We start from the raw sequence: 23,507 nt of genomic DNA on the forward strand, positions 1-23,507 counted from the left end.
ACCCATCCACACAGTTCTGTGCAGATAAAAACAATCAGCCAGCAACGTGCTCCGTATGTCTCGATGCGTTCTTGCCTAAATGCACAAAACCTATACTTAAAATAAAAGTGGTGGAAGAAGTGTGTGTGACCCCCACCTTGCCCGCCTGCTGGGCTGCACCGATATGCTGCCCCCCCTGGGCGAGTGTTTCTGCCAACGCACTCCCTGCTCCTCCTGGTCCCGGAGCGGCCCCCTGCATCGCCGGCCCCTGGTACTGCATGCCCGCCGCCCCTGCTGCTCCCCGTCCTCTCCCAGCTTCAGGTGCAAGGCCACCATTCATCACCTGCCCGGCATGGCCCTGGCTATTGTTAATCATGGCCTGGTTGAAGCCCGTCGTGTTCAAGCCCATTGTTGCGGTATTGTTGTTGTTGTTCTGTCCCGCTATTCCAGTCGGCGTTCCCGCTTTTTGGGCCTGGGGGGACGGGTGGTTGTTGGGGGAGCCCTGGCCGAGGGGGCTCTTTCTCAGCGGCGTGCCCAGCTGAGGCCCCATGCCGCCTGGCTGAGGGCCAGCCGAGTTCAGCCCCGCCGCGCCCGCGATACCGGAGGTGCTGCCGGCTCGAAGGAGCTCCGAGAGCTGCTTGTGCTTGGCGGCCGCATCCGGTACGACAGGGACGCCACCACCGGCTCCAGGTGCTGCTCCGACGTTTGAAGGCATCCCACCCATCAGGCCCAGATCTCCTCCATTAGGGATCAACTCATCTGGAAGGTCATTCTCCAAATCATCCCAGGACAGCGATCCCAGATCTAGGAAAGAAGGGAGAGAAAAGGAAAATGAGATTCATTTTAACGATTGGAACGAAGGTTGAGAGCTTGAATATCCTGTGAACAATTTGATTTGTCTGGCAAAATATTAACTCAAGGGCAGGATTTAAAAAAAACAAAACAGTACATCTTGCAAAACAATAGCAAGAATTAATTAAATACTAATCTTTAATTATCATTATTTTGAATGCATTTACTTTCAGCAGTATTTATGGTAGTCATGCCTGAAAGGAGTTAGTTCCTTTTTAGTGCATGACTAAGCTCTGCGACAACAAGATAAGCCATGATGTCATTTTTTAAAGGTACGTGCTGGGGACACTACAGCAAGCACCAACCTAACTTTACTCCTCCGTCATAGTCCGACTGTTCACGAACGCACCCAGGAGTGGGACATTAATGAGACAACATGCCAACTGGCTGCTGATCCCTGCAGCAAAAAAAAAAAAAACGACACAGAAACAAGATGCTGAGCGATAATAACAGCATCACTACTGGCTGACAAACAGAGTGTGACGCCGGAGAATCCAGCAGCACTCAGGGTTCCTGCTGGGTGCAGGAGGAATATTTATGTCGCACCATCCAGAGGTGTGGACATGATGCCGAGAGAGCCTGGGGAGCTAGGATTTGTTCGTAATGGAAGTGACTAAAACAGACAGGAAAAAGACAGGAAACGTGTGCGCATTATGGCCGTCCTCTACGACTGATCGATGCGATTTGTACGTCCTCGTTTGGGGATGTCACTTAGGAAGGTAGGAAACATTAGATGCTACCCAAAGCCTGACAGTTCACCGGGATACACAGTATACGACGGCATCGAGTGCTGCAGGGATGGCGTCTTTTTGGAGGCCGACCCGAAAGCTAGCGCAACATTTTTTTGGGATTATTGCAGAAAATAAGCTCTGTGGCAAACACAATCATACATCTATGAACAAACAAACAAACAAACCACCTTTGATGTTTTGTTTATGTTAAAAAAGGTCAGTTTCAACTTATGATAGTACAGAAAAACAAAAGATTTAAATTTTGGGACGGCCCACATTCATTACGGGGCGGCTTAGGCTGCATTTGGGAACGTTAGTTAAGCGCCTGTGTTGTGCGTACCGCAGGCAACTGTGATCACAGCTTGTGAGGTGGGCGGGGCACTAGTGGTTTTTCAATTTGATAAAGCAGTCACAGTGGAAGGTGTTGCCTGTATTTACCTTCATGACATGTCTGAGGTATGTGAACACACACACACACACACACACACACACACACACAGTAAAAGAAAAAGAAAAAGCACAAGAAGTCACCTGTTGCTCTTCATCCAACAAGACCACCAATGGTTGGTTCCCGTTTTACCACTACTCTCCTGTAATACCATACCTTGCAAACATAGATTTTAACGTGTAAACTTGAATGAATAAAGTTCTCATTCGTCTGAGCGGTGGTGCCAACAGGAAGTGCTTCAGCAACAAAACGCAGGAGGTCATCCGGGAAAAAAAAAATGTATATTAAGTCTCATTGATAAAACAAAAACGTCCACAACAATAAAGCCACATGCGATGTTTAAATGCTTACCAACAATACATTTTACGAGATTACGTAAATGCAGAGGTGTTTTTGATCTGAATGCCCGCTAAAAAGTAACAGTAGGTTGCTTAACAAACCCAGTCTAACATGACTCGAGCGGGTTAAAGCGCTAACTCAGTTCTTCAAAGTTCAGTTCGAGTGGAGGATAGATTTGTTCCTATTTTGAAATGAAGCAAAGTGAGTGGAGGGCGTGTTCAGCACGCGAGCGAGTGGCTCGTAGCGCCATAGCTCACAGACAGCACTTCACTGCAGCTGCACAGCTGAAGGTGGGGAGAGCTGAGGAATGCCACTTTATCTAAAGTACATATCCGAATCAAATCAAGCTTATCAGTTATTACCATGAACGATGAACAGGGACTTGGTCTTAACGCTACAGGATGGGAGATAACAGAACTGGGCAGACAGCGTTAAACAACCTCCCATCTGCCGTGTGCTGCTGCTGCTGCTGCTGGATGTCTTCATTGAGATTCAGTCAGAATCCAGCCTTTAATGAGGGCACTTGGCCTACGTACTTCCCAGAGTAAACACAGCCTTCCAGATCTGCTGCGCTGGCTCGCTGTCTGTCCCTGGCATCAGGCAAGCAGGTGCTGCGTGTGGAGGAAGCTTGTTTCGGGCTTGAAGGGACCATCCATCTTTCCCTCCCTGGCTTCTCGCTAACCAGCGAGCAGCCCACATGGACGCTCTCAGATCAACAGCAATCAGTTGAGCCACATGCGCTCAGGCCTGCATTCATTTCTGAATGGACACACATGGACACACACACACACACACACACACACACACACACACACACACACACACACACACACACACACACACACACACACACACACACACACACACACACACACACACACACTAACTCTGTGAAACCTTGCCCCCAGGCTGCTTGGCTGGAGGCCAAAAATGCAAAGCAATGTTTTGGTTAGGTAGCGTCACATGCAGTCAGGGGAGCCCCGACCATGGAAGGAGGGGGAGGGGGAGACAGAAACGGAGTACTACGCTTCTCTTCCTCCTGCCGTATTATTTTCCACTTTCCTCGCTTCCATTTGTTGCTCATTACTCCTTACTTTAATGCTCTTCCTTCCCTAACTGCCTGATCCGACACACTGCTCTCTCCTTTTCTTTTTGTTTCGTTATATATCCCCTGTGGCTCCTGTCTGGGAGCTAGTGGCTATAAATACTCACTAAAGCCGCCCCAGCGGTGGTCCAGACTGGGGACGTCTGTCATGTTGCCCCAAGGCCATGTGTCTGGCTTTAGAGGGACAGGTGCAGCATGGCCGCCAGTCCTTTCACTTGCTGTTTAGTACCACACTATGAAGAGCAAGACAGCCACTTAAGAGCTGGGAGGGTGATCCATCCTCTACTGTTGGTGGGGAAACGAGATCTGATAAAATGCTGTACAGATTCCTTTTTTTTTTTTTCTTTAAATCATGGAAGATTTTACTCAATAAAAACTGAATTTTCATATGATCATGGACTCACAAATTAGTCAACACTACTTGCATAATAAATGATAGAACTCCAGGTTTAAGCATTATACACAAATCAGGCTTCAGTGAGTCATCCAGGACTCACATTTGTGGACCACTGGAGTGTTGCCTCCACAGATAAATGTGTCAGCTACGCAGCACGCAGACCACAGCGGCTTTGTTTACCTTCCAGCTAGCAAGCACCCCCCCCCCCCCCCCCACGGCTGGACCTCACCGCAGACCTTAGTGCAGTCCGCCGGCTGACAGTTACGACAGGGTTACGTTGTTGCCGTTTCATCACCATTCATGTCTATACAACCAACGTGTTCATGATTAAATGATTTACTAAAGCACACAATTGTTTGCAAGAGACAATTTGGTTTTCAAGGTTCTCCAGATAGATGCATTTAACTTAAAAAATTTCGCAGGATTTTTTTTTTAACCAATGTTTTTTTTCCACTACCCATAAAACATTTGCTTTAACTGTGGCATCAAAAAAATGCAGGTATTGTAACAGACGTGTGCAACAACAACAACAAAAATGATGTATAACATCACCAGCGTAAACACCTATTCACCAATGCCACAACTTCAACAGTCACTCACTGCTTTGCTGCAGTCCAGCAAAAAACAACAGCAACATCTTGCAATGATTTGGTCTCCCCTCCTCTTCTCACTTGGAACTGTGCAGGTACACACACACACACACACACACACACACACACACACACACACACACACACACACACCTGTGTTTTTATCTCTCACATCGCTGGTGACACACACCGACATAATAATCATTGAAACTAGTGGCGTAACGGATCATGCGCTTCTCTCTTGCGCCTCGTTTTTTTTTTAGACTCGCATGAAAGTTAAAATATTCAACACCAGGCGCGAGTCGAACCGCACGACAGCATCGCAATTGACCGAGGCAGCCAATCAAATCAAGCAAGAGGCGCGCTTAACTACTATAACACCGACTTCCTGATTTTTTTTGGCGGTAGATGTGGTTGGAACGGACATATTAGCGATACTTAATATAATTTTCTCCTCTTCCTCATTCAACAAAAAGAGCAACAGCAAAAGCTCAATGACCCTCAAAGCACTCCCTTTCTTCTCATCCTCTCCAGGTTATATGCCTTTTATACCCACTTAATTACTATGTCAAAGTGACGCATCACATTTGTTAGAATGAGTAAGTCAGTGTCTTCTAGTAAATGGGAATGTAGGACATGTAATGCTTATCAAAGCTTAATTTCAAGAAATATCAGATTTACTCCCAAAGGTGTTTTTCATATAATTCCAAAGGAATTTGTGGTGAAAAATCTATAACTCCAGCTTTTTTTTTTTTAATTATTTATTTTATCTACAAAAACAAAAAGATTTTGATTCCAGCCTCACTCTCACTGCATCACTCACAGATGCAGACTGCTGCGTGTGGAATCAGCTAAAAAGGGCAATACTGGCTCATGAAAACAGATTGTATCATAACAAGGAAAAACACGCACAGACACAAATTAGTCCGTCCTGCAAACGCAGCCAGCTAAAAAACAAGACGTCGTCGTCGTATACGCTTCACAAGGAAGGGGTAAGTGGTGCCCCCCCCCCCTTGTCCGTTGTGCTGCTCTCCCTTCTTTTTTCGAAGGGTATTTCTGGTTCCCCGTAGTCAGAAGCATAAATGGCTCCATTAGCAGCTGCGTCATGAGCTTACCGACTGCCTGCTAGGCTGTAAAAATGTTCCATTTGCATAGTGAAAGCAAACATTTGGGCGTTTCACCATCCCTTTACAAAAAAAAAAAAAAAAAAAAGATTCTGCAATACTGCCGTAAAGATGATCTGCCATTCAGCCAGCTTTGCCTTTTTCACAGTGAACCAAACGGCGGCGGCATAACGCCGACCTCATATAGCACAGCTGCAATCATGTGCGAGCAAAAGAGGCGCGATGTGTGGCATAACTGCGGCGGCGTATAGGATGATATATAACATATGCATTGGGCGGCGACTTGCACCCGTCCACACCGTCCCTGGAATATGCCGGTTGATCAGGTCCTGTAGTCGCAGGGTAAGGAGCTCCCATCAGCATTGTTTACCCACTTAGGGTTGCTGTAGGTGAGCTGCTAGCTGCTGCAAGCGTTTTTTGTTTTTACACATCCCACAAATAACACGTCTCAAAGCCTTCAGACCCGTTTCGCCGTGCCGGCTCTGCCTTTTTTACACTCTGTCCCCTCCATTGTGTCTCCGTACCTTTTATACACAACAGCGAGGCAGAATAACGCGGCACAGGCCCACCTTGAGCAGGCTGTGTGAAAGGGGTCCACTGACACGGCCGTGACCGACTCACGGAGCTGAACTAAGAGCTCAGCAAGGCACGCATCAAATATTTACTAGCTCGGTTTGAGCACAATTGCGCGAGTATGCAGACTCACCCTACCCCATACACACGCTAACTTTGACAGAGAGAAGAGGGCTATTAGCTAAAGATTATCGGCCAGTTACAGATTGATTCAAATGTGATTATGAAAAAAACAATGTCTCAGTTGATTCATGATCCGTATGGACCCCCCCCCCCCCCCACGGTCGACACACACGTGACCTGCGGATTAATTACACAGTTTAACGTCAGTCAAACTTCATTTCACACTGCGATGGTTGACGTTCGCTATCCACCAATATTCAGTAAAATATGCGATCAGGTCGTCGACATTTATGCTTTTCTAGTCGCCGACCTCTGATAATGTTACATTGTGAACAACCAACCCGTGGAGAGCTAGTGAGGTTAGCAGCACTGCTAATGGCCAACAGTTTCATTCGGTTGCATTATGATGCGTTCAGGCTCTGTTCAGTGAAAATGAGCATTGAGCGAAGGTAAACGTTATCAAGATGTGTTCACATTACGTAATCTCGTAAAATGTATTGTTGGTAAGAAACCCGACTAAATCCGGTTGTTTGAAGGCGATGTTTTCAAACGAACGTAAATAGATATTAGAAATGAATTATGACCCGTTTACACTAGCTCTAAGCAGCTTATAATAAGTCACTAAGACTACTAATGGCAAGATTTGTTTTAATCCATAAAATGACAATCTTTTATTTCCTTTCTTCATGTTACACATGGCCTGAGGCCTGAATAGAGAGACAGGAGGCGCGTGTTTACTCTCTACCACTGTAAGAGGGAACCTCCCCGAACACACCCAAAACAAAGTACACGTACACACACGTACACACACACACACACACACACACACACACACACACACAGGAAGCATATATGCTTTACTACACATCTCATTATGCAAACACTCCCCATAAACATGAGCTACAGCACACCCCCAAAATGTGACGTGCAAATCAAACCAGGGGCTTCTGAAAAAGGCAAAAGGTGAAATGTCAGGGCCGAGGGGTACCGCTCACAAAGCTTCAAGCATGACCGCCATCAAAGACTGAACGCAAACTCTTTATCTGCAGTCATTTACGACCAAAGACAGCGCGGCCCGGTGCTGTCCCCCGGGGTCCGTTAGGTCCCGACGGTAAAAGGCGAAAACAATAAAAGAGCAGGCGGGCCGGGTTTAATGATTGTTCATTGCAGACATGTGGTGCCTCTGCCATGTGTGATGCGCATTGTAATTCATCGTCTTCTCGGCCGCTTTTGTTGAAAGGCTGTCCAACTTATTTTTTTTTTTTATTGCAGAGCCAAACTAAACTAATCGTGATGAGGAAAACGTGCCATTTGATAGATGCGAAGAAAGTATTTGTGGAGCTACGACTTCAGATCTACAACTTCACCGACACGCGATTACAAAACACAATGTATCTGCACAAATATAAGACTTTTTTTTCCTTCCAGAAACCTATGTTTGAAAAGTGAGGAATATACATATCTGCTGAATATACCTTTGGGTATTCACAACAGCAGGCCAAGTACTGGCTTGAAACACAGCGTAATGTTAAAGCTGCATTAATCAATTTTTGTCCCCTAAACAGCATTTCATACGACCGGCATATTAAGTTTTTATGGTTAATGCGTTAGAAAACCATTGACTACTTATACATGCGGCAGACGCATCGATCCTCACCACTTATTTAGATTCATGTCGACACTTGAGAAAACTTTTACCTGACAGATGTTTGGCTTTTTTTTTTCTTCCTTCCAACAACCACTGGGATACTTTGTTGTTTATCTGGACACAGTGTGTACAATAGATGTGCCAGGGTTTTTAAGTGGAAACAGTTGACTGCAGGGTTTGATGGGACCAATTCACACTCAACCATACAGTAAATTTGCAAGCTGTAAAACCCAAAACACTGAGCAACGAGAAGGTAAAAGTTAAGTGCCAGTAATCTCTGTGATTTTAATATCAATAAAACATTTGTTTGATGCGGGTTGAACAGATTGCTTCTATGCGTTGCGTCCATCTTTTCTGTCCTCCGCCCATGACTGCAGTTGTTAAATTAGCCCCAGCAGTGTCTGGTAAACAGTTTAGACTACAGGAGTAGTCTGACGGCTAATGTTACACGTTTGCTGCCACTGAGGAAATTTAGTCCTAATAAACTAACAGCCAAGAAATAGAGTGTCACAGATTACCATATCTTCATATCGGAAAATGACATGCCTGAAGTGATAAAAGTTCAGCAAATGAAATATGTACTGTACAATCGCAGGTAGTCCCGTCTCAACCAGATTGGTCTGTGGATTCACAGGCTTGCTTAGGGATGCTGTGGCAGGAGACGACTGTGTTTTTGTCTCCGCTGATTCATGTTTTTATACTTGGTAGCTGGATTGAGCTCTAGTTTCAAACATCGTCTGCTGCCAGTCGCCCTTTTTTTTTCTTCTCTCTGAGGCAACTACCGTCTTATCGTCACACTACACACACACACACACACACACACACACACACACACACACACACACACACACAGACCTGAACACAATCAATAAAATCTCTCTTCAGATAAAATGCAGGCGCTATAAAAAGATCCAGCGTGGAACTCTGCTTAGCTACATTGGGACTCTTTTTATGAGGAGCAGGACGTCACGAATTGACACCGCATCTGATCTTGACGTAAGACACACGTTGCATCATTTGAGGTGTGTAAGAGAATCAGGGAGTGTGTCTCCATAATGTCTTTAGAGCTATGACAGAAATTATAACCGAGGTTACTACTTCCTACATGAAGTGGCTCACTGCTGTGTAGTAACACGAGTCACGCAGAGAAATACTCTTTGCCAACATCCATCAACTCAGTTGACAGTTAAAACTAGCGTGGTGTAGCGACACATGCAACTTTACATTCTCCAACCATGTTCTTTTTTTTTTTTTTTTGCTCTCATTTTGTAAACTCTAGTTTGTGGCCCTGTTGTATTGTATCGAGTCATAACGTTACCACATGGAGGTATGCTTTAGCATATCATTATTATCATGCTTTAGCGTGATAAGGACTGTATTAGACTGCATTAGCACAAGGCAAGCTTACCTCATAAACTGACGCTAACCACAGAACCAAAACCACAACACTGCAGTAAATGCAGTAAAACCACAGTAACTAACTACTACAGCACACCGAGCTGACCTGGTGACTTTGAAATGTGCAGCATGGGTGGTCAATAAATTTAAGAAACAAGCTCTCGTGGCAAAGTTAACTGTGTATTTGTATTTTTAACGTCACATTGTGCAGACAGCGTTGAGGCCTTTACCTGGTCCATCAGACGCTGACAGGGCAGGTGAAGTCAGCTTCGGCCGCTTAGAGTTGGGAGGTCCGACGTCCAGCAGGTTTTCAGCCATAGTTGTTGTCTTGTCCGGATAGTTTTGCTTTAGTTGATGATTATGATTACTTTCCGCCTGGTAAGTTGTTTACCTTCCCGGTTAACACATTAGCAAGCTGGCAGCCTGCTAACGTTAGCTAAGTGGCTAATAGCTAACGTTAGCTAATTGCCTGCTAGCAGCTAGATTACCTGTTAGCGTTAGCTGCTCCTCTGCGAGTGTCTTTTTCAAAAGAGATGCAATAGCGCCCCGCTTCGCCACCGCCATTCACCCCATGATAATCCAACACCCAACACCCACATTATTATCGTTGAATACCCCGAAATAAAATATCCCCCATGAAAAAAAAAATCGAAATTCAAAAGGATAGTCTAATAAAAGCAGGCGGACCGCTGCGCTCCGGGGGAAAGGTCGCAATTTCTATATGTTCGAAGTGCCCATTTTGCGTGACGTCAAATTTCTTCATGCAAAAAATCGCGCGAAGCTCCACAAAAATGCACAATTGCATAAAAATGCAGTATTTTTGCAAATCGTCCCGAAAGTCACGCGCTGGTCTCCGCTTGCCCACACGGTAAACAAGACCGCTGCTGAGCGGCGTCAGGGGCTGAATCGCCGCTGAAGGGGAAACCAGATATACGGAGCGGTTTTTGCCCGACGACCACCGATCCTAGTCCCGTTTTTTCGCACAAAATGTCTCCGAGGCGACGTTAAGATTTCGTTTTCTGGGGAAGGACGTTGTCATAACGCGGTAAGGATGCTCGATTTTCTACGTAAAAACCAGTGTTGGACCGAAATCCTAATTCCGAGCCACGACAAGATGGCGGCTGTTGATTCCTTCGATACAAAAAAGTTTTTTTTTCTTTTCCAGATCGTCTGTGGAGGGGGAGGGGCCGCGCTATCACGCCCTACGTGAAGACACCGCTCCTGTTCACCGCTGGGGGCGCTACAGCACCGCCAGAGACACTTACAAGTAGTTCACGAGTCAGAGCGTAGATTTAAAAATTCATTTTACAAGTGCATTATAGTTATCAATATTAAAATCAACATAAATCCATAAATTATTTAATCATTAATACATTTAAAATAATTTATGTGTTGCATGTTATTTTATCATTAACTCATGTAGGTTCTGGCAATGAATCTTTATTCAAATATACTAAACTCACCTTATTGACAGGTTTGGGACTATCTTTCCTAAACTTGGCCAACCACCAATGTGAATATAGCCCGACTGCGCACGTCTCTGATTTACTTAGAAATGTAAAAACAAAATTGCAGTTCAGTCTGATTATCAGGCTATGGTTTAACATGAATTCATCTCCTGTTTATATTTCACAGTGCACTCAACTGTTTTCTGCTTGGAGATTTATTTCTCTCATACTGGAAAAAAATAAAATAAAATTATATCAATCACGCTTACTCAAACAGACACACATTGAACCAATTTGATAATACGTGTTGCTTTTTCATTGTTTTCTGGCAAAAATCTGACATGCACATGTATAAAAAAAAAAATCAAAAAAAAAATCATATGTGACATAAAATAACTGCATATGTACAAACACTGAGTGCTTTGTGCAAATGTGTACAGATTACGATCATGTGTTGATAAATGATACATGGGTAATGTGCACAAAAACATACATAATACATCTCATTCATGAACATAACACAAATACACAAAGATTTTAAATCAAACAACCTGTCTACATTGTTGTCCCAGTGTAATTTAAAACACATACGGGTTGAATTTATAATGGAAAGATGTGGAGCTGTCACCATTTAAATGAGTAATTAGGCAATGTTGTTTTGCTGTGATGATTTCAACAAGTGCTAATAAAACACTCTCTCCCTTATTTGTCAGTCACAAAGCAGATTTAGATTTCTTTAACAAAAAGCGTTGACTGAATGCCATAAACTTCTCCTCGATGCACGAGGCCGGGTTATTTTTGCATTTTTTTAACTGGAGCCCTGGACCTCTAAAGACACTTCTTTCCCTCTGCCAAAACTAAAACAAGTATTGTCATACACACATCATCAATACGCTGTCAGAGAAGGATACAATCCAAGTAACCTTAAGTGAGCGAAGCACAGTGATTTGAAGAATCCCTCTTGTTGGCAGTACATGCTTATTGTTCAACATAAGTGTAGACATAATTATACTGAAATGAAACAAAAAACAGAATGAGAGTATGGTGCAGAGTCAGACTGAAACTGTAGTGTGTCTGGCAAAAAAAAAAGAAAACTGCTCATTCGTTTCCCCCCCCCCCACCCACCCACCCACCCACCCCACTGTATCACAGATAACAGAGCCAGCAGTGTTCACTTTAATATTTTATTCATATGTGTGTACAGATGTGCGCTACTGGAGAGGTGGTGTGGCCATCAACAGGTGGAGCCCCAGATCTCAAACCTACTATGGCTAGTTTCTGTCACTGCTGTGCAAGCTCGGGCTTTAGCGAAATGTCCTGAAAATCACCACGAATTAACGAACAACGTGAGGCAGACGGGTAATCTGGCAAATTGCCTGGGTGAAAACGTCCCTTTAAAAACCTCATATTGCCATCTGTTTCCACAACTTCGCATGGTATGGTTTATTGGGTTTGGCAAACTTGAGCGTGTTGAGAATATGCATTAAATTATGAATGTGGCCGTGACAAGGATTTGTGTTAAAGCAGAGCTTGTGTAGCTATTTCCGTGTCTTCATTTAGAGTGACAGCTTCTGGAGAAACGTCTTTGGATGTTAACGCATTTATGCTACTAATGTGATCATGATTACTTGATACAAATAATCACAGCTCACACACGCCGATTAAACATATTCCTAAATTAAAAAAGGCACTGGTTGTGTATGTTTGGAGTGCACCATGGTAGGGGTAAACAGAGATACTTTTTATGCTATAGATGGAGACGACTACATAATCAGGGATGGTTCCTCGTCGTCTCTGTATCTCTAGAGCTTTCCTTTCGCAGCTACGTGTGTGACCTTGCTCTACAGATAAGGTAGCAACAGCGAAATAACAGTTTAACAGTGGCCGTGTAGTTGATCGATTTATTTTTGCATCGTACTACAGGGATCGTTTCTGCGTTATTGACTTGGAGTAGAAATGAAATAGCTCTCTCACACACATACACCCAAAAGTACAGGGGAGAAACAAGAGCTCCACGGAGTAAAGACAGAAGCATGAAGTGAGCAAAGAGCAAAGAGAACTACAGAGGTGCCATTTATTCGATGAGAACAACACCGCCACGCTTTTCCAAGGCGACCGTTTATTGACAGACTGAAAGAACTGGAAAAGAGAAAGAAAAGGAAAAAAAAGATGGAATTTGTCAAAAGAAAAAAAAAAAGAAGAATTGCAGCAAAACCTGCACAACGAGCATAATTTCCTCAAACATACAATCATAATCTATCCTCATTATGAAAACAGCATGATAAAAAAAAAAACTCTTTAGGCACCACAAAACAATCAGCTAGTTTAGGTTGCACTGCACCTATAGATCACTCAATTAAAGTGGCACAATTTAAGTATCTTGATACAGTAGAGGGCCCCCCCCCCCCCCCCCCCCCCCCCCCCCCTCCGTATAAAGGCTGTGACTGGATCAAGTGAAAAGTCCCGCCCCTTCAACAGCAAATCACACAGCTGGAGGCAGACAATACTTAACTATTGAATACATCTAAAGTGATGGACCGACTGACCAACGTCTGTGTTTTCTTCTGGCGATGAAGGCAACGGTTGGAACTAAATTTGAGTGTGAGGTTTTAAATAAAGCACTGGAGAAACTGTGGTTGATCTGTGCTTTGACACTTTAATAACCAACGGCAATGTGGACCCCCCCCCCCCATCATCTATCAATAGCATCACAGTCCCACTTCACGTGACCCCTCGGTTGGCCACCAAAAGTCTGGTGTGTTTTTCTTACGGTTTAAAAAAATTCCACGAAAAAGACCAAAAACCAACAATGAATCGATCACAATCAACAAGTATCGTCTGTGTAGTCTAAGTCTGACTCATCGTATTCCTCTGTGCCTTCGAGCTCCGCTGTTGACCAAAAACTAATAAAACATATCAATGAGCCGCATCGTTGCACTCGGAGCCATTGTTCCTTCATCACAACAAAAAATGGGCTCTGTATTTTCCTTTAGAGTCAATCCCACATACACCATCCTGCTGCTGTAAATATTCACTAGCTCACCACATTAGCTGCTGAATACCGTCCCCAACAAATGAACTACTTATTCCTGTTTGAGAAACATTTACTAAAAAAACCACAGGGCCCAGGAGCACCATGCTGGTCTCGGGGTTAGGTCCGATTTTGAACGTCAATCCTCATCTCTATTTTCTTCAGGTCATCGTTACGGTTTGCTATGATGAAAAACACATAAAATAACCCCGAACAAATAAAAAAAAACAATACTACAGTGCCTACTGTTAGGATTGTGTTTCATACTCAAAAGACACATCTTGGGTGGAGTATCACTTTAAGTACATTTAAAGTGCCTTCCTGCTTTTGTGACAATCTCACTTTTTAAAACCACCTTTTCTTCCAAATCTATATTCCCTTATCCGCTTTGATTTTGTGCCTTTGATTGTACTCCGTTTATATGTTCTTAAAAGCTATTTCAACCTTACCGTCAAAGACATTAGCGGCCATTTTAATGGCCACTTCCAACGGTAATAACTTCCAAATACAAGTGGTCGAGAAAACACTGTGCAAGACCCGTGCTTAAAATGTGCATTTAGCTGCTACACAAACTAAAATCTATGCAGCGTGTCTCGCACAAATGAATACTGTATTAAGCCCTCAAGTCAAAGCAGAATACATAAATTAACACTGCTTCATGTGATTCCCTCATTCTTCCCATAGTTCCCTGCTCAGCCCATCATGCTGCACTGGCCCTTATATAGAACCTAAAATTAATTTTCCCTTAAGTAAGGTCAAGACTTTGATCAAGTTAAAACAAATGATATGGCACGACAATAATTCTTTTTTTTTTTTTTCGAAGAAATACTTGCATTGAAAATAAAAGCATGGAGTAAGAAACCACAGCATGTTCCGCAGTCTAAAATTGTTAAAATTTTGTTCAGTAATTTCTATTTGTTCATTCACTGCTCTAGTCCTGAAGGCACTTAATAACAAAAAAAAAAAATAAGAAAATACACCAAGAACAACACCGACAGTCTTCCTTCCCTCTGAACCATTTTCGGCCTTCTCCCCGAATACACTGCTGTGCTCAACACAGGTCTAACCCGCCCCCAGTACGTAGGCAACATCACCGTCAAAGACATCAGTAGCCATGTTTATAGCCGCTGTTTGCGTTAAGAGTGACAAACTCCCTCTACATCATCCGCGCTGAAGACACTTCAGCTATGCCTAAAGAAAGGGACGTCCTGCACCTGCAATCGGTCCCGGAGAGTCAGACAGCAGCTGGGGCGGCAGGGGGGGGGACGGAAGTCTCAGGAAGAGGAGAGAGAAGGGATCAGAGACGAGCATAAAACTCCTCGTTGAGTTTCGATAGCTCGTTGGCCTCCACCTCTTCCGCCTCCTCCTCCTTCTCTTGAAGTGCGAGAGGAGCAGGCTGCACTTGGGAGGGCTCTTGTGCGGCGCTAGGCTCTGGGCCCAGTTCGGAGTGGGGAGGGAGGTGAAGGTCTGTGGCAGGGGACTGCCCCGGGAGGTGTGGAGGGTCCCTATATCCCTCCTCCCTCACCTCGGCGGACTTTGCTTGGACAGGCTCAGGCCCTGCTCTGGAAGGCCGTACAGCACTTTGTGGTTGAGGAGTGAGTGTGGAAAGAAAGGAGGAAGAAGGAGTGGCAGAAGAGGGAGGAAGAGCTGCTGCCTGGGCAACAGATCCCAAAGTCACATTCAGCGGCGATGCCATGGAAGAGAGTCCGAGGCTGGCGCCCGGCTCCGTCCGATCTTGATATATACTTTCCCCACTTTTGGGGTACAGAAAGGTCCTCATTTGACCTTTGCCCTTAACATTAACTGTACCTCTATAGTCAAACTCTAAGCCCATGGCGCTGAGCACAGCATGGCTCTCCTCGCTCACCTGCACCCGACACTCCACCCCGGTGGAGTCCATGCGGCTGGCGATGTTAACCGTGTCACCCCAGATGTCATAGAGCAGCTTAGTGGTGCCGATCACCCCCGCCGTCAGCGGGCCGTGGTTAAACCCAATACGGAGCTTGAAACCGAAACCCAGCATGTTCTTGTTGAAGTCGTCCAGGACGCCCATCATCTCCAGGGCGAAGTTGAAAAGCGCCCTCAGGTGAGCGTGTGGAGAGTCGTCCTCATTCTCAGCCAACTGCCGGACATTCAGGCAGGACGCGGCCATGTAGGTGGCCCCGATCGTCTTGATCTTTTCCACGCTATTGAATTCGGGTTTGTGAAGGAGCTCGTCAAAGTCTCCGATTAGCTCATTGAGAACACGGTAGCACTCTTTTCCGCCCTCGTAGCTCTCTTCATAGAACTCACTGAAGTTCACAATGCTGGCAAAGATCACGCCCACACTGTCGTGATTCTTGGAGTAGCTCTGGGTCACCTGAGGAAACAAGGAAATGTGTTGGAACATTTAGAACTCTAAAATGGGCTTATATATTTATGATGATAGTGATGCTACAATGTTTAGAGTTTAAAATGTTTATCTTAAAATACGAAGAAGAATGTATTTTTGGATTTCCTTAAAAATGATGTCTTCTGGATTACAAAACGTAGATGCATTAGACATTGTTCTGATAACCATAATTAAGTCTGATATTTATTTTTCAAAAACTACAAAAACCTTGAGCTGGTCAGCGACATGGATGGGGATGATGTTGCCCAGCAACCACTCAGCCTGGTTTCGCATCGTCTGGATCTTGAAGCGGTGTTTGTCAGCCTCTACATTGCCATGGTAATGGAGACGGTAGCTGACCTCGAACTCACGGTTAAGGAACCAGACCAGGAGAAGGAGCAGGAAGAAGGCCAGGACGGCCTCTGGGACCAGAAGCTCAAGAGGTCTCGGGGGAGGTCCGGGTGTGACTAATGCTGAACCACCATCAGCGGACGTGGAGATGTTCAGTCTGAGCGAGGAAAACGGAGACAAACAGAAGAAAAGTAAGAGTGGTTCATGATACAAACACAGGAAAGCTGTTAACAGGATAAAGAAGAGAGATGAAATGGAGGCTTGGAGAATTCCACTATCACTATCTGAAGTCAAACATGAGGGATAAAATGATCTATTTATGATATATTCCACCCAGATAAAAAAGTTAACAGACGAATAAAAGCGAAAAGAAATACCTGAAGGCGCGCTGACTGCAACATTGGCTCATAAAATGATTTCGTTATTACATCAGTGTGCTCACTTGTGATTCAAGTAGTGTTTGTATCCTGTAAGAAGTGGCTGCCAATCAAAATGCTTTCTGATAAAGAAAAAAATGAAAAGAGTCTTTTCCAGCCCCCTCTCCTGCTCTATAGTGTAGTCAGCTAACTTGTGGCTCTAATAAAAAATCCAAGCATGCACGGGCTATATGAGTCACTTCCACCACTAGTGACATTTAGCAGCCACAGAGAGAGAGAGAGAGAGAGAGAGAGAGAGAGAGAGAGAGAGAGAGAGAGAGAGAGAGAGAGAGAGAGAGAGAGAGAGAGAGAGAGGATAGGTGAGTAAAGAGCAGGAAAGCGTGAGATTGAGTAAAAGCCAGACGGAGCTGCAGTTATGAAAAATATGAAAAGCAAGCCGTCGCCCCTGTTGACCCTTCAAATGTCACTCATCCATCATCCCCTTTGTTTCCACGGAGACACTCACCCATGAACCGGCAAGCTGTTATGACCGGAACTGAAAGACGAAGAAGAGTGGTGTCAGTCAGAAGAAAGGAACGGTCACATGCGCACGCACGCACACACACACACACACACACACACACACACACACGAACAAACATAATGCAGCCTTTTCCTGGCTGAAGAACAGGAAGTTAGAGTTATGAAGTACCAAAACAACTGGGTAAGTTACAATGTTTGAGAATAATGAGTTAATGCATAAATAAAACTCATCCGTCAATCTGCTGCATATATCAACTCATGTACGTCCGTGTACATACACACATCTGTTGACTTGTGTGCGTATTTGCGCACGTGTGCAAGTAACGCACGCTCACCTGTACCTGTGCAAGGGGCAGTACAGCAACAGCAGCAGGGCGACCCCTGTAGCAGTGGCCAGGACCGAGCGCATCCAAAAGCTCAGCTGACAGAAGTTACAATACTGGATGATGGCCAGGATGGTGGCACAGCACAGGAACATGGTCACCTGGAGAAAAGGGGCTCGTCATTAAAGCGATTTAACGAAGCAACTGAGGACTACGCTGTGAAGGCAAAACAGAACAGATACAATACAGTTTAGCCCGTGAGGCCGCTGTGTATGTGTGTTGAGTAGGAGAGGTGATTATGAGTTTAGGGTTAAGTAAATAAATAAAAACAAATTTAAGTCTGTAGGATATTTAATGTAGTCCACGACATCTCTGCAGCACAACAATATTTAATGTAAAATGGTATGTTGACACATATTTTGCTTTTGACAAATATTGCGCCTCCTGCGATTTTGAAAAACTGCAGTGGGCCATTTTGTAACGGTAACATTTCGATTAATTGGTCAGCCCCATGTTGCTTGTCTTTTTCCTTCTGAAACTGGTACATGAGATGTAGATGTCAAATGCAATATAAACTTAGTCAGAGCTTCAAAGGCATTAAAGTCCAGAAAACGGCATGTCTAATTAACAACCCTCCGTGAGACTACCACTTTGATCTGCAAGCCCCGAAGAGATGGAGAGAGCGGAGGGGAGAGACAGAGCGGGGGGGGGGTGTTGAAAACCCCTGAATAACAAGATATCAAAACACCACACATCTTGCAAGCAGCCGTTGGCTCATAGCTGAAAAGAGAGGATCAAACTTATACAGATGGCCTTGAATCAAAACGGCACAAAAAAAAAAAAACCCCGCTGTGAAGCATGGCTGCTCTCAATCTTCTCACATGCAGGACTCAGAGAAGAAGAAATGTCAACATGTCTTGGTGCCAAGGTCCACAGGCGAAGCCTCCTGAAGCCTCCGAGCTGTTTTCCTTCTACAGTTCCTCAAAGTGCTAATGCCAGCTAATGGCACTGCTGGCCTCCGAGGATCTCTGGCTTCAAACCACCATGGGCAAGATTTCAAACTGCCGACTCCTCTCTGCTTATTTTGGCTTCAGTCAGTGAGGGCGAACCATTCTAGTCGTTAAATCAGCTAAAGGACTGTTACTAATGGTGACAGTGATTGCAGCCTTAACAGCAGTAGCGGCAATATCGTTAAATATTAGTAAGGAACAGAGAGAGATGCAACGGCATATGTTGGATATTTGAGTAAAGTAATACTATAATTATTGTTAATTCTCTTATGTCTATCGATTATTTAACTAATTGTTTCAGGATTAAATAAAGACACAGAACCGGTCATCAACCAAGCTGCTAAACCAGAGTAGAATTCCTAAGACAGTGATGGACTCACACACTCTCTGAGTGACACACACACACACACACACACACACACACACACACACACACACACACACACACACACACACACACACCTGTTAAAAGGCATTCTAGTGTCTCACTTCATGCACGCACCAACATGCACGTGCATGTGCATGTACAAGTGCGCGCGCGCGCGCGCGCACACACACACACACACACACACACACACACACACACACACACAGTTCTTTCCCGTTTTTGATCCTACCACCCACCAATAGACATGTTTACCTGGAGGGGCAAGCGGCTGCAGGTCAGGTGGGACAAGACAGAGATGGCAGGAAGGGAGACTAACACGGCCCCAATCACGTGACGGGGGACCCATCCAGAGACCACCAGGAGCAGGGAGCGGGTGCAGTTCATCACCGTCTCCAGATAGAAGGCCATACTGCAGTCGAGGAGAGGAGGACATTGTTGTTAGGAGGAGACAACAGAGGACAACCCCAACGCATTATCAGTTCATTCTAAATGAGGCCAAAATGAGAATCAACCGAGCAAAATAGTCACACACAAAACAGTAAAGTAAAGAAAAATGTATTATTATTATCTTTCTCCTTATGACTCCACCCATAGTCCTCAACTGAGGTAGACTCTTAATTCTCATTGCTGTCCAAGTCCCAACTAGAAGATGAAGATTTATTCCCCTTTTTTTCCACATAGCAATAAGTAGAAATTCATTCCTTTACAAATGTTCCCCACACCAATAAAACACACCACAAAATACAAAAATAGATCAAATCCATCTTAACCACTAGAAATACTGGAAGCTCCAAGTGTTCTTGCTCTGGAACTGTACCTGGTACCAGGATGTCATTGTGCCAATTTCTGAGCCAATGCTGGTCCTTCACAAAAAAATGGACAATAGACAGTCATATCTGACAAAGGATGTTTAATCGATTGTGGTGTGGAAGCCACATAAAATAACTTGTTTTGGTTTCAGTGGAGAGTTGTGGTGCAACGGGATGGTCGATCAGTGGTTTTCAACCCCGTGCCACAGAGGCCCAAGAGGTACCGGGGGCTTTTCAATATGCTAACGTGTCTCCTTGACTCTTTTCTTCGCCTCCTCGCCACCTCGCCTCCTCTCTTAGTCCGGCCCACGAGAGCTGCGCGCGGAGGAGGTGAGGAAGAGAAGTGAGAAGAGAGGAGCCGAGACTAAAAGGCATTTAACAAATGAGACATCGTTGCCTAAGAGCCGGCACCTTAAAGCGACGTCAATTAAATATGGCGTGTGGCGCTGATTCATCAGCTAGCCATTCTTTTTGTCATAGCGCTGTACTTTATGAACTCTGTCAGATGAGCATAACAGTGTTCATGACAACTTATATATTTACTCTTAATTCAATTCACAATGTGGTATAATGTGACAAGAACGTTTGGATGTCATGCATTTCTATTTATCACGCAGGACATAGTCATATATAGACACAGATAAAGATATGGATATATATATATATATATATATATATAGATGAATATTAGAGATTATTCATCCACCCAAAACAATTATTTCCTCCAATTTAGAGATCCGCACCATGAACATGTCACCTTCCCCCTCTACCAGTTCCTGTAAGCTATGCTGCTTTCAAAATGATGTATTATAGATTACTGATGTGGGGCTATGAGTTTAAAAAACACAAAAGCACACCCACAGACACAGCCTCCTCACCGTATGGAGAGCACCAGGGAGGCCAGCTCCAACAGGCCAGCCAGGGGAGCCAGGGCCAGGGCAGCGGGAGCTGGAGGGCCCACAGTGGACGGGCTCACCAGAGGTGGCAGGAAACAGGCCAGCGTCAGGGCCAGGAAGAAAAAACAGCTGAGAAGAACATCCAGGAAGGAGCTGAAGGTGGAGCTCGCAAATGTCTGCACTTGCACCAGGTTCTCCACCTGGAGACGACAGAGAGACGGGAAACTGAGGACATCAGTGGCTCAATTTTTCTGAATACTGAATATTATGAGTATCCAATGCAAACACAATAAACCACCAAAACATGAGCTTTTTTATGCAGTATGCAGCAGTATGTTTACAAGCTTGGGAGTGTGTATATATATATATATATATATATATATATATATATATATATATATATATATATATATATATATATATATATATATATATATATATGCATGCTTGTCTTGTCTGTTGTCTCCCTCGGTCACTTTTTAACGAGTTACCGTTTCACAGCTTGGCCACAGCCAAATACTAAGACTGATCATCAACGAGCGACGCCGCAGATTTGCATGAAATGAACTGAGGAGGTTGAACGTCGGTGTTTTTTTTTAGCTCTGCAGTAACACTGGTGTAACAGCAGGGGGCTGCAAGGCTGTGAGGTCAAAGCAGGCCAAGTGGAACAGGCCCTGTGAGTGTGACAATGTGTTGCACTAATGTGGCATAACATTTCTTTTCTTGGGCGAGGGGGGGGGGACACACAGTCAGACACAGGAACAAAGCACACTATCTATAAACCCCTAGATGTGTTATAGCCCTATAGTCTGAGGTTAGTGCTGAGTGAGTCGTATAATTACAGTGTGTACCTCCTCCTTGTAGCTGCTGCGATAAGCCTTTTCCAGAGGTCTCTCTAGGAAGTTGAGGCTGATCTTGTTGATGGGTGGCTTGAAAAAGTAGTCCTTCATCAGACTGTGAACCGGAGAGCAACAAGACAAAGTATAATATTTCTGAAAACGATTGAACAACAAATGCCAATGTGTTTACTTTTGAATGTACTTTTCCAGCTGCTCTACTTTGAGTGGATGATAACATTTCGCAGACGGGCTATTTCAACCTTTTTCTGTCCTGCGACATTGTTTTCAGGGCATTTTCAACCCTGCATTTTTAAGTCCAGTTGAATCAGACTCTGGTTTTGTTTTCCCGCCGGGTACAATTTGTTTGGGCAGATCAGAACACACCAATCGTACTCCGGTGCAGCCTGCTCTATGGCCTCTGAACGTAGAGGTATCAAGTTATCCTATGACAATAAGTGTGGAACATTTGCTTTCTATTTCTACGAGCACCCTGAGGACTTTCTGTGTGGAGTTTGCGTAGTTGTCTCAGTGTTGATTTTGCTGACACACTCTGAAGACATGTACAATGTGAGGGTGAATGTATCTATCTTATGCTATTTATTATCCTTTTGCTTGACTGGCAACTGGTGTGAATGGGAACACACATTGAAATAATGAACGTTATGTAGAGAGGTTTAAGTAATTCAGTTAAAATACATAAAGATGAGATCTTACTCACGACCAACTCACTCTATAACCCTTAATACACAAAATCAGTCACCTTATTATCAGTTCATAGATTCTCCCTTCAACCTCTTTGCTCACCTGTCCTCCCTGATAACTTCCACAAAGTGGGCGTCACTCTTTTCTCGGATGTTCTTGGCGCGCAGCTGGATCAGAGCGGAGTGATCCATTCCTGTGCCAGCTGTCCCTGTGCCACCAGTCATGCCTAGACTGGTGCCAGTTCCCGTGCTAGTGCTGGTCTTCTTCTCCTTCTCCTGAAGCATGTCGCACAGGGAGCTCTGGCTGGCTCGCACTGGGTCCTCCAGCGGGGGACTCAGGAGACCGTTGGCTGCTCTGGGACTGTGACCTGGGATGAACTGGATCACAGGGAGAGAAGGTGACGTAGAGCAAAGAAGAAGAGAGGGACAAGATTCAGAATATACGGAGGAGGAGAAGAAGAAGAAGAAGATATGGGATTCCACTGGCTTGATTTTCTCATCGCGTCAAGTTTGAAACACTTCCTGCACAACTTACACTGGGCCTCGTATACATTTCCTGGTACCGGTATCAGCCCTGCCACATTTCTTTTCGCTTTTTCATTGAATTTGTACTTCCTCATACCGATGCTAGCTAGCAGGCCGCATCTGCTCTGAGCATCCCGGCCAACAAATATATGTGTTGTTGATTATTCTACTCTGATCCGTGTGATGTTAATGCGAAACACATTGGGTAGCTTATTTAAAAAATAGAGGTTATAAATTATTTTAAGATTTTTAATATGCGATGTCAGAAAACAATTGATACAATCCTACTTCCCATGTTTTAGCATTTTTAAGACTTTTGAAGGACTGATTCAAGGCATCTTAATACCAATCAAGGCCTTGTTTTCAGATGTATTCATTCAATGCCTTTTCTGAGATTATTGTAAGATCTGTGTTGTACCTTGGCACCGCTGGTCTTGTGCTCCTCCTGGCAGCCGTTCAGCACCGCGACATCTTCACCCTGCTCTGTCCCCGAAGACAAGATCACACTACGGGACACGAAGGGAGGCTAGAGAGACGAAGGGACAGTGGTGGGAGAGGTCGACAAATTAAAACATATCAAACAGAAGCACTTTGAGATACAACAACAGT

The 23,507-nt window shown here is 44.5% G+C and overlaps 2 protein-coding genes across 6 annotated transcripts in view; both read right to left on the reverse strand.

The window, feature by feature from the left end:
* The window catches only part of crebbpa (CREB binding protein a), a 35,723-nt gene extending 25,268 nt beyond the window's left edge, over positions 1-10,455 (reverse strand). For 2 of the 4 annotated variants that reach the window (XM_068727645.1, XM_068727644.1), the window contains exons 1-2: positions 9,538-10,455; positions 137-783 (exon numbers count right to left, since the gene is read on the reverse strand). In XM_068727645.1, the coding sequence (XP_068583746.1) occupies positions 137-783; positions 9,538-9,625 (735 nt within the window). In that variant the 5' untranslated portion in view covers positions 9,626-10,455. Of the gene's footprint in view, positions 1-136; positions 784-1,136; positions 1,234-9,537 lie in introns of those variants that run through there. The other 2 variants (XM_068727647.1, XM_068727646.1) reach the window with 2 other exon arrangements.
* Positions 10,456-13,183: 2,728 nt separating this feature from the next.
* adcy9 (adenylate cyclase 9) overlaps positions 13,184-23,507 on the reverse strand; it is a 31,872-nt gene continuing 21,548 nt past the window's right edge. The window contains exons 3-11 of one of the 2 annotated variants that reach the window (XM_068726775.1): positions 23,317-23,424; positions 22,477-22,751; positions 21,685-21,787; positions 20,816-21,033; positions 19,381-19,537; positions 17,749-17,891; positions 17,391-17,420; positions 16,386-16,665; positions 13,184-16,145 (exon numbers count right to left, since the gene is read on the reverse strand). In XM_068726775.1, coding sequence (XP_068582876.1) covers positions 15,084-16,145; positions 16,386-16,665; positions 17,391-17,420; positions 17,749-17,891; positions 19,381-19,537; positions 20,816-21,033; positions 21,685-21,787; positions 22,477-22,751; positions 23,317-23,424 — 2,376 coding nt within the window. In that variant the 3' untranslated portion in view covers positions 13,184-15,083. Of the gene's footprint in view, positions 16,146-16,385; positions 16,666-17,390; positions 17,421-17,742; positions 17,892-19,380; positions 19,538-20,815; positions 21,034-21,684; positions 21,788-22,476; positions 22,752-23,316; positions 23,425-23,507 lie in introns of both variants that reach the window. The other variant, XM_068726774.1, reaches the window with a different exon arrangement.

The sequence above is a fragment of the Cebidichthys violaceus genome, unplaced genomic scaffold (assembly GCF_023349555.1).
Source record: "Cebidichthys violaceus isolate CVI_PGR_0920_01 unplaced genomic scaffold, fCebVio1.0.p SCAF_4, whole genome shotgun sequence".
NCBI lineage: Eukaryota > Metazoa > Chordata > Actinopteri > Perciformes > Stichaeidae > Cebidichthys > Cebidichthys violaceus.